General features: G+C 59.7%; 1 protein-coding gene across 7 annotated transcripts; it reads left to right on the top strand.

Moving 5' to 3' along the window:
* The first annotated feature begins 866 nt into the window (after window positions 1-866).
* Window positions 867-10,612, top strand: TMC8 (transmembrane channel like 8). 7 transcript variants are annotated; one of them, XM_088829288.1, is made up of 16 exons: window positions 867-1,308; window positions 1,908-2,177; window positions 2,386-2,534; window positions 2,899-3,048; window positions 3,313-3,398; window positions 3,921-4,057; window positions 4,313-4,460; window positions 4,829-4,999; window positions 5,308-5,447; window positions 7,533-7,656; window positions 7,983-8,080; window positions 8,276-8,459; window positions 8,726-8,784; window positions 8,875-9,033; window positions 9,459-9,537; window positions 10,096-10,612. In XM_088829288.1, the coding sequence occupies exons 2-16, from the start codon at window positions 2,026-2,028 to the stop codon at window positions 10,357-10,359; spliced, it is 2,100 nt and encodes a 699-aa protein (XP_088685414.1). In that variant the 5' UTR covers window positions 867-1,308; window positions 1,908-2,025; the 3' UTR covers window positions 10,360-10,612. The 7 variants fall into 7 exon arrangements, with proteins under 7 accessions (XP_088685414.1, XP_088685417.1, XP_088685413.1 ...); XM_088829287.1 differs by having other exon boundaries at window positions 869-1,308; window positions 1,984-2,177; window positions 8,654-8,784; XM_088829286.1 differs by having other exon boundaries at window positions 869-1,308; window positions 1,936-2,177; window positions 8,654-8,784.
* The last annotated feature ends 197 nt before the right edge of the window (window positions 10,613-10,809 follow it).

The raw sequence follows: 10,809 nt of genomic DNA, 5'->3' as shown, positions 1-10,809 counted from the left end.
CCAGGGGCGTCATCCACCACGACCTGAATCTTGTCCACCCAGGAGCTCTACCTAGGAAGCTGACCTAGAGAGAGTCCGGGAGGGGGCCAGTGGAGAGTCCCCTGGGTTTGAGAAAAGGGTGGGCTCTGGACAGTGGTGGGGGCCATTCTTGGCTGGGAGAAGCCTGGGAAGGTGGGAAGTGAAAGTGAGCTGGAAGGCAGAAAGGAAGGAGAGGGCCCTCCTGGAGGAGAGGAGAGGTAGGCCAAGCCAGGATGTCCACATAGAGTCGTTACCTCCGGCTAGGTCTTGGCACAAGCACCTCAGCTTGGAGAACCAGCCCTGCCTAGTCCCTGCCTCTCCCTGCCAACACTATCTCCTGCCTGCACGCCCATGCTCCAGCTTGTATTTGCATGATCCCAGGCCCGACTTGAAAGTCATCTCTTCCATGGAGCCTTCTGGGATTGAACCCTGTTGAAGCATGTGGAACTTTCTATTGACATGTACATTTGCCAGTCAGTTTCCCCCGTTCTCGGGCCCCTCTCTGCTCACTGTGTGCCCAGCACCAGCAGGCAGCCTGGGGCACAGAGTAGGGGTCTGGAAAACCAGTAAGGGGATTGGGCAGGGAGGCAGGAAAACCACAGGAGCTCATTAGAGATGACGGGGCCCTGAAGGAGGTGGAGAGGGAGAAAAAGCAAGGGCAGGATCGCGGGGCCTCCCACGGGGGTCCCAGCAGAGAGAAAGGGGCCAAGAGGGCTCTGAAACAAGTTGCTGGGGCGGGGCATGAGTGGAGCCTGTTCCTGAGCGCTTCCTATAGGCCGGGCGCCAGGCCGACGCGGTTCAAGTGCCAACGATGGGAGGCGGGATGTTGAGAAATACCGCCAGGGCTCGCAGCTCCAAGTGATGGGACCCACCCACTAAGTTTTTGTACTCTCGCGCCTTGCGAGCCCAGCGCAGCCCGCCGGGGTCCAGCGGATAAGGGGCGGGGCTCGCAGCCCGCCGCCCGCAGCCCTGCGGGGTCAGACCCTGGACCCAGAGGCCGTGTCGCCAGCCCGGGTGCCCGGAGGGGAGGGGCAGGCCCGGACCCCAGCGCAGCGCCCAGCCGCGGCGCCTCTCACCCGCGCGCCCGCGCCCCGCGCCCCCGCAGGAAGTGCGGCCTCGGTGCCGAGCAGAGAAAGAAGCGTACAGAGGGGAGAGGCGGCCACCGGAGGGTGAGGAGCTACGGTTCCTGTCATGTGACCCCCTCCCCTCGACTCTCTAGCAGCCCTGCCCGGCGTGGCGGGAGTCGGTCGGAGGACGGTCTCCTCCGGGCACTCGGTCTCTGGGCCCCAGGTGAGTGGGTGCAGAGTTGGGGGTGGGGGTGGGTCGTCAGAGGGGTGGGAGAGAGAATTGAGGCCCAGAAGCTGAGGGTGGCTGGCCGGGGGAGGGGTGAGAACCGCAGCTGAGCGGCAGCGGGGCCCCTTCCTTCCTCCCTTTCCCACCGCTGGCGCTGTAGCCACGCCCCCCATCTGGGTTACTAGGGGAACCCTGGCGGACCCAGTCCCGAGAGCTGGACCACCAGGTAGAAGACAGAGGAGGTCCCAGCAGGTCCAGATTCGAGGTGCTGATGCAAATGCTGAATCCTGGGAACTGTTGGGGTTCGGGGCCGGAACTATTTCGGTCCCAGTGGGAGAATCAGCACGTGGGATTGTCTCTTGCCAAAGGGTGCTGGTGAAGGCCTGTGGCCCCTGGGAGCAGGTTGGAGTAGGGCAGAGCTGCCCTTGTGGCCCCACCGTACTTAATGGTGGCCACGCCTGGCCTTGGCTTCCTTTGTGACGTCCCATCTTTCCGAGCCCTTTGGACTCCTTTCTTCCCATTTGACAGATGGGAACACTGAGGCCATATGTTGCTTTGAGATGTGGCTGGACACTGAGCCAGATCTCCTTCAACAGGATTTCTCTTCATTACTGACCATGCCAGGGCCAAGACTGTGAGGCTCCCTCAAAAACCACCCCACATCTCTCCCAGGAAGGGGCTCATTGCCGCCCCAACTTCCACCCCACCGCAGAGATGCAGAGGCAGTGGTCAGTGCAGGCCCCTGGGGAGCCAGCAGCCGAGCCAGGGGGCGAGGAGCTATGGGAGCAGGAGATGGAGCGGCTGTGCCTCTCCCAGCAGCCCGTGCGGGTGCTGCCCTACGCCATGGTGGACAAGCGCTTTATCCGGTGGGTGCCGGAGAACCCTGCCGAACACTGCGGAGGCCGAGCAGTGGGGGTGGGGGTGGGGGTGGGGGGAAAATGCACCTGTTGGATGGGGGTGGGTGGAAACACCAGCCCTGGAAAGACTCTTTGGCCCAGGGTGCTGCTCTGCCTGGCCAGGTGAGCATGCTGGCTGACTCAGGACACCCCCCTCCCCATCACCACCCCATCCCAGGCAGCTACGGGAGCCCGAGGGGGTGAAGACCTCCTGCTGGCAGCAGTGGCGTCGCAGGTGGCAGACTGCGGGCCAGCGACTGGGGGAGGCAGCTCGGCGGCTGACCCAGGGCTGTGGGCTCTGGGAGGGGGCTCTCTACGAGATCGGCGGTACGATCTGAACCCCAATCCCCACCTCCCTCCTCCCCTCTCTGGAGTCTCAGCGTCTAGTTTAGAAACCAGAAGAGGGCATCACCCCCCTTTGCCATTGCACGTTTCCCCCCACCAATCACCCCCCAATCACGTGGCTTTGAGGTCACACACCCGCCTTTGCCCCCAGAGCCAGCCCCCAAAAATGTTGATGGACGATGGCGTGCCCTCGTGGCTGTTAGAGGTACTGCTAGGCCAGCCTCCGGAACTGGCCAATAAACTGAGGTCCTGGGGAGGCTAGTCACCCACACCCGCGCTGGGGTGGTCAGCCCTAGGATGGGGCCTACGGCTGGGCGCCTCCTGACTCCCCTGCTGTCCCCCACAGGCCTCTTTGGCACTGGAATCCAATCCTATTTCACCTTCCTTCGCTTCCTGCTGCTACTTAACCTGCTGACCCTGCTTCTGACCAGCAGCTTCGTCCTGCTGCCCCTGGTCTGGCTCCAGCCCCCTGACCCAGGACCGGCTCTGAACTTCAGTGAGTGGCTGGCCCATGGAGAGAACAGTTCCCCTGAGCCCACCTGAACCCTGGGAGCTGGTCCAGCATTCACGTGCTGGGACAGCCCCAACCCTCTGTGTCCCAACCCTGCTTGGGTCCAGCCCTGAAACTCTGCCTGACCTTACTGTTTGCATGATAGCCTCCTGACATGCCCTCAGGACCCTGCTCAGGCCTCCCGAGATTGGGGTCTGTGGAGTGGAAGGGGCAGAGCCTCCCCCATGGGCCCCTCTCCCTTCTTAACAGCTCTCCAGTGTCCTGGTAGTGGCCACCTGCCCCAGACCGGTGTTTCCAAGTTCAACAATCTACTCTGGAATGTTTTTACTGGCAGGGTGAGTGAGTCTGTCTTGGCCAAGGAGCAGGGAGGCTGGGGGATCTGGGGATATGGCCTCAGGAGACCCCAATCTAAGATGACCCCCACCCCTCCAAGGGCATATTGGCTTCTAGGGGGACAATCCTTCATAGACAGGCTGTCTGGGTCAGCAACGGGGTCACGAGAGAGGCTGAGGCCACTGTGTACCATCCAGGCCCATGCATGTGCCCATAGCCCTCAGAGCCCAGGTTGGGTAGGGGTACAAAGGACAAGAAGGGAAAAGTGTCCAGGATTCTGGGATAAGCACCACCCTACCCTCATTCCTGGAAGCCACTGAGTGGTTCCTGTGTAGGCTGCCGTGTTCCAGTTCTGGCTTTTTCTTCCAAGTGTGTGTTCTTGGGCAAGTTGCCCTCTGGGCCTCTGTGAAATGAGGATACTCTTATTCTCTACCCGATGGGGTTATTGTGAGGATTAATGTGTTAATAGCAAGAAAACACTCAGCACACAGCCTGGGTCCGTTATCATTGTCTGACATCCACAGGCCTTCAACAACACCTATCTCTTTTACGGAGCATACCGGGCGGGGCCCGAGAGCAGCTCAACATACAGCATCCGCCTGGCCTACCTCCTGAGCCCACTGGCCTGCCTGCTCCTCTGCTTCTGTGGGATTCTGCAGAGGTGAGAGCAGAGCCCCAGGTCTCCCCTGATCATTCCTCCTCAGTGTGGTACCCTCAAGCTGGTGGGTAGTCCCTGCCGACAGACTCCAGGCCTGGAACTCTGCATTCCCAGCTGCAGAACTCAGGGGCAGAGCCACCACTTCTGTATCCCCACCCCCGCCCCCAGTCAGGCCAAAGTCCAGGCTTGCCCCTGGGGCTGCCCGGGGCTTCCCATCTGAGATCAGGGCTGAGCCCTGCCCCCCACCGCCCCCTCCAGGATGGTGAAGGGGCTGCCACAGAAGATGTTCCTGGGCCAGGACTACCGGTCGCCTCTCAGTGCAAAAGTCTTCTCGTCCTGGGACTTCTGCATCCGGGGGCAGGAGGCCGCCACCATCAAGAGGCATGAGATCAGCAATGAATTCAAGGTGTGCGTGAGGACGTGCTTGAATGTGAGATGGGAGTGTAAGTGTGAATGAGTGTGAGAGCACATGGGACTGTGTGTGTGAGTGTGTGGCTTGAGTGTGGGAGTGTGAGAGTGTGTGCACACAAGATTTTCCAGCTTGGAGGGTGGGGTGCTAGGCCATGTTGGTGTGTGATCACTCACCTGTATGGTGCTGGGGTGGGGGGCTCTGGATAAAACCAACCCGTCTGTCCCCACCCTACTATCACCCCAACTTTGCCTAGGGCTTGCAGCCTGTCTCCCCACGCATACCAACCTGGGGCTGTTTGCTGGCCCCGCCTCCCCTTCCACCTGGGCCAGCCCTAACCCGCACCTGCCCTGCCCCCGTCACAGATGGAGCTGGAGGAGGGGCGTCACTTGCTGCTGCTGCAGCAGCAGACCAGGGCTCAGAGGGCCTGCCACCTGCTCACCTACCTGCGGGTCAACGTCCTCATCGGGATCCTGGTGGTTGGAGCCATCAGCGCCATCTTCTGGGCCACCAAGTACTCGCAGGACAACAAGGAGGTGCCAGGCGACTGACATGCATTTATTTCATCCCAGCCAGTTCTGAGGGAGGGGATGGGATGGTCCCACTTTGCAGGAGAAGAAACTGAGGCTCCGAGAGGTTAAAGCAATTTGCCCAAGGTCATGACCAAGTCAGACTGAGTCTGCCTGTGGCTATCCCCCCACTGTCACAGTGTCACTGGGAATAGTCCAGGGTCTCCCAGATGCCCATCCTGCCTCAGAGCAACACTTGAAGGGGTCATAAGGGATGGGCAAGCTGCTGGGGACCTTCCAGCCCACGGCACCGCCTTACCTGCTTCTCCCCACAGGAGTCCTTGTTTCTGCTGCTCCAGTACCTGCCCCCTGGGGTCATTGCCCTGGTCAACTTTCTGGGTCCCCTGCTGTTCGTTTGCCTGGTCCAGCTGGAGAACTACCCTCCCAACACTGAGGTCAACCTCACCCTTATCTGGTGAGTGCCACCTGGGGGTGACTGGTGTGATGGTGTGTGGAGGGCAGGGAAACACTGTCCTGCCACCTGTCTTGATTATTGCCTGGTACTGGGGGCCCCGAGCAAGGGAAGGCAGGCAGCCGCCCTCACACACAGTCTTGCGGGGCCCCATCTAAGGTTCTTCAGTCCCCACCATCCAAAGCAAGCCAGTGACTGTTTTCTAGGGGACACAGGGTACCACACTCACTCCCTTAGGAACACAGCTCCCTCCCATGTGCCCTGAGGGTTTACAACCCTCACCTTGATAACCCTCACGTGACCTGTGAAGTTAAGACCATCCTCGTCACCATTGGATAGATGAGGAAACTGAGGTTTGAAAGGGTCAAGTGCCTCAGTCAAGGGAATCTCCCCATGCCTGCCGAGTGCAGGTTCACACTCAAGCCCACCTCCTCCCCCAGGCTCTGCTCTGTCTCCCCTCTCAGGATTCAGGTCCTGCCTCGGACCCAGCCACAGCCTCCCTAGCCCCCCAGCTCCAGCTCAGGTTCTCTGCCACCCACCCCGCATTCAGCAGGGCCTGCTTTTCCTCGGCCCTCCCTGGCACAGAAGCTGTCCACAGCCCATTCCGAGTCCCTCCAAGGCAGACTGTGTTTGGTTTGAAACTGTATTATTGGAACAGGTACACGTACACATAGGTAATCAGTTCAGTTCAGTTCAGTCGCTCAGTTGTGTCCAACTCTTTGTGACCCCATGGACTGCAGCACACCAGGCCTCCCTGTCCATCACCAACTCCCAGGGCTTATTCAAACTTATGTCCATCGAGTCGGTGATGCCATCCAACCATCTCATCCTCTGTCATCCCCTTCTCCTCCCGCCTTCAATCTTTCCCACCATCAGGGTCTTCAAATGAGTCAGTTCTTTGCATCAGGTGGCCAGAGTATTGGAGTTTCAGCTTCAGCATCAGTCCTTCCAATGAATATTCCGGAATGATTTCCTTTAGGATGGACTGGTTGGATCTCCTTGCAGTCCAAGGGACTCTCAAGAGTCTTCTCCAACACCACAGTTCAAAAGCATCAATTCTTTGGTGCTCAGCTTTCTCTGTAGTCCAACTCTCACACTCATACATGACTACGGAAAAAACTATAGCTTTGACTACACATAGGTAATAGCACATGTAATTCAAAATGTTCAAAGGATGGAAGATAAAAATAAGCCCCTACCCACCCGTGCCTTCCTCAACAGACGAACCACTGTTTCTACCAGCCTCTTGCCATGCATCAATATTCAAAGTCCACACTTTGTGAGACTTCCCCAGCGGTCCAGTGGTAAAGACTCCCTGCTTCCAAAGCAGGTGATGCAGGTTCAGTCACAGAGTACAGACAAAAAGTAAAAGAAAGTCCACACTTGTATATAACATGCAGTGATGGTTCTGGGTTAGGCCACCCTACCTGTGTGATCCAGTTATATATTACTCAGGAGTATGAATGCACATGTTTGTGGACAGTGTATATGGACATGTATACAGACAGTGTAAATAGTGTCCATGTATATGGACAGTGTAAATAGTGTGCTCAGTCGTGTCCAACTCTTTGCGAACCCATGGACTGTAGCCTGCTAGTTTCCTCTGTCCATAGGATTCTCCAGGCAAGAATACTGGAGTGGGTTGAAATTTACTTCTCCAGGGGATCTTCCCAACCCAGGGATTGAACCCGTCTCCTGCATTGCAGGCAGATAATTTGCCCACTAAGCCACCTGGGAATAGGCCTTAGAAGAATGATCCCACCTGCATTAATGATATAAAGGCCCGTATGTGCCTCCTGTGACTCTCCAAGCTGGGTGTTGTGGGAAGGATGGCTGGACCGTGCACTGTTTCCCATACTGATCTAAACAGAAATATTCTCCTGTGAGTCGTCTGGGGAATGCACTTTAGGAAACATTGCCATGGATGGAGCAGGTTGGAAGGAAACTGGGCCCTGGGTTTAGAGGGGGCCAGTCCCAGGAAAAAATTTGAGGTTATGCAGATGTCAGCCACACCTGTGTCCTGGGTAGATGTGCCCTGTACCTGGACTCGTCCCCTGACACAGTCTCCGCCCCCACCCCAACCCCCAGGTGCGTGGTGCTCAAGCTGGCCAGCCTGGGAATGTTCTCCTTCTCGCTGGGCCAGACTGTGCTGTGCATCGGCAGAAACAAGACCAGCTGTGAGTCCTACGGCTACAACGCCTGTGACTACCAGGTGGCTCCATCCGGGCCTCTCCCTTTGTCCTCTGCAAAGCCCCACCTCTTTGATCTCCTTGCCCCTCTCTGGTCTCACCTTTGTGAGAAACTGTGTGCAGAGCTGTGCACTCAGCAGTCACCCCCAGGGAGTGCCATTCTCATCACACTGCCCTGTGCAGAGGAGGCAGCTCCAACTGGTTGCTCGTCTTATTCTCCAGGCCTGGACTTTAACTTAGCCAATCATATCAGACTCCAGGCACGGCTCCTATACTTCGGGGTCCCCCCGTCGGGTGGGTGAGGGGTGGTTGGGGGCCAAGGGTAGTGACAGATGCCCCCTCTGACCAGTGCTGGGAGAATTCGGTGGGGGAGGAGCTGTACAAACTCAGCATCTTCAACTTCCTCCTCACGGTGGCCTTCGCCTTCCTTGTCAGTCTGCCCAGGAGGTGAGCCATGTGGGGACACCACGGGGGCGGTGGGGGCGTGTCTGGGGGGATGGCCAGTGGCCACGGTCAAGGCTGTGAGCAGTTCTACACTTGTGTGTCCTGTGTGAGTGCGTGTGTGCGAAGGTCCAGGGCCCGGACCAGCGAGGTCCACACACTCCTCCCGGGTGGTGGGGACCTGTTCCCTCCCTCCCTCAGGATGTTGGTGGAGCGGTTCTCAGGCCGGTTCTGGGCTTGGCTAGACCGAGAGGAGTTCCTGGTGCCCAAGAACGTGCTGGACATCGTGGAGGGGCAGACGGTCACCTGGATGGGCCTCTTCTACTGCCCCCTGCTGCCCCTGCTCAACAGCGTCTTCATCTTCCTCACCTTCTACATCAAGAAGGTGAGGACTCTGGGGCCGGGAAGACACAGGGATGCACCTGCCTGTGTGCCTTGAGTGCCATCGGCGGGTCAGCCCTCACATCCTGTGGCTACCCAGCCAGTCACTTCCTGTCTGCAGACTGCACTGACCGGTCACTTCCGGTCTGCACACTGCGCTGACGACGCCCCCTGTGTCCTTGTTCCCCCACCCCCCAGTACACCCTGCTGAGGAACTCCAGGGCATCCCCTCGGCGATTCCGCGCCTCCAGCTCCATCTTCTTCTTCCAGCTGGTGCTCCTCCTGGGCCTGCTCCTGGCCGCCGTGCCCCTGGGCTATGTGGTCAGCAGGTGAGCAGAGCAGAGGGCCCGAGGCGGCCGGGCTGGCGGCTCCTCGCCTAGGCGCTGACCCTGGCCCTCCTCTGTCCATCTCTCTCCCAGCATCCGCTCTTCCTGGGACTGTGGCCTCTTCTCCAACTACTCGGCCCCCTGGCAGGTGGTCCCTGAGCTGGTGGCCCTCTGGCTCCCACCCCCCAGCCAGCGCATCCTCCACTACCTGGGCTCCCACGCCTTCAGCTTCCCACTCCTCATCCTGCTCAGGTGCCTTTCAGGGCAGCGGAGGGCCGAGGGAACGGGCACCTGGGAGGGGAGTATCCTTTCGTCCGTGGGCACCCCAGCCAGTCTCAGGGGATCCAGGAGCCAGACAAGGAGAGCCAGGGATGGAGAGGGGCCAGGTCTGGTGGCCTGGAGGTTCTCCGGTGCCCCTGGGCAAGCGCTCTTAAACATCCTCACCTGTAAAAGTCCCTGAAATGACCACTGGGGCAGTACGGTGCCTGGTGCAGACGCACTGTGAGCCTGCAGTGCGGAGGAGAGGGGCTGAGCGACCCGCGGGAGGAAGGAGAGGAGAGAGAGTCTGGGCTCCTAGAAGAGAGAAGACCCCCGGCGCGGGGGAGAGGTTTCTGAGATTGAGGCGGGGAAGGAGGAAGTAGGGGGCTGACTGACCATGCCTCCCTTTCTCTCCAAAGCCTTGTCCTGACCGTGTGCATCTCCCAGTCCCAGGCCAGTTCCAGAGCCATCCGGAGACTGCGGAAGCAGCTAGTGTGGGTAAGTACCCGCAGGACTGGGGCCACGGGGACTGCTGGCGAGACCCTGCTGGGGCCGCGGGCCGCCGATAAAAGCGGGGAAGATGGAGAGAGGGAACTGGGGCCTAAGGCTTGGCCTCAGGCCAGGAGGAGCCGGGCGACAGAAACGTGGCTTTAGGCCTGGAGACCCGGTTTAACACGAGTGTGGGTTTGGCCTGAGGTCGGGGAGGCGGGACTCTGGTGGGGGCGTGTCTCAAGCCAGGCAGGGGCCTGATGGGCGTGGTCTCTGGGAAGGGGCGGGATCTGATGGGCGTGGTCTTGAGGGGGCGGTGTCTTGGGTGGGCGTGGCTTATGCCGTACGTGGGCGGGCGGGGGCGGTGCCTGGACGGGGCGGAGTCTAGCGTAGGGCCGGAGATTAGTGGGGCGAGGCCGCAGCGGGGTGGGGAAGCGGGGCGAGCTCCGGTTGGGGCGGGGCCTCAGAGCGGCGTCTGCGAGCTCGGCTGCATCCTCCCCCGCCCGCCTGAGGGTGAGGGGAGGTGCCGCCCCTAACTGGCCTCCTCGCCCCCTGCCTCTGCCTTAGCAAGTCCAGGAGAAGTGGCACCTGGTGGATGACCTCTCGCGGCTGCTACGGGAGCCGGGCTCCGGCGACTCTCTGGGGCCTGAGTCCCCTGCGTCCCGCGGATCGCGCCCGAGATCCTTCTGCCCCGGATTTCCGTGCCCGGGCTCCCCGGGACCCAGTCCCCGCAGGCCGGGACCCTCCCTTGAAGATCCCGCCGGGTTGTGCGGTGTCTCGGTCCCCGCCCGTAGTTTCCGCTTTCCCAGCGGTTCCGAGCTGCAGCACTGACCACCCCCAGCACCACCGCCCAGAAATTCGCCAGGCCCCACGTGCAGCACCCCCACCTCCTGCCCCCTCGCCCACGCCCCTGATCTCTGGTTCCCTCTCAGTGGCTCCTCCAACAGGTGCCCTAAGGTGGGGCGCTTACACCCAGGGGCAGCAGGAAGAAAATATGAGAACTTGTATTTATATTTTTATCTCTGTCCTTTAAAGTTTTCTATTTTTGTTAAAAGTTTTATAATATACATAATATATTAGCATAGCGACCCACGAACGTGCTTTGTAAATACGCATCCATTGGGGGTACTCAGTTGTTTACTGTACAGAGTACCCTTATAAAGGCTCGGAGACCTCGGTCTGTCAGAAGGGAAAGGCCTGGCCACAGTGAAAGCAAACCTGCAGACGGGGCTTGCCATGCTCTGACTGCAGGCACCCCCACAGCCTCCCGTAATTCCTCCT

Source organism: Moschus berezovskii, chromosome 20 (assembly GCF_049115385.1).
Source record: "Moschus berezovskii isolate FMDL1 chromosome 20, NW_MosBer_1.0, whole genome shotgun sequence".
In the NCBI taxonomy this organism is placed as follows: Eukaryota; Metazoa; Chordata; class Mammalia; order Artiodactyla; family Moschidae; genus Moschus; species Moschus berezovskii.
This window is presented reverse-complemented; position numbering and strand designations above follow the sequence as displayed.

Excerpts from the sequence above, each read along its gene's own strand:
- TMC8 (XM_088829287.1), top strand. The coding sequence starts at position 2,026 with ATGCAGAGGCAGTGGTCAGTGCAGGCCCCTGGGGAGCCAGCAGCCGAG. Across the intron at positions 3,049-3,312 it reads AGGACCGGCTCTGAACTTCA|CTCTCCAGTGTCCTGGTAGT; the intron begins GTGAGTGGCTGG and ends CCTTCTTAACAG. Across the intron at positions 3,399-3,920 it reads GGAATGTTTTTACTGGCAGG|GCCTTCAACAACACCTATCT; the intron begins GTGAGTGAGTCT and ends TGACATCCACAG.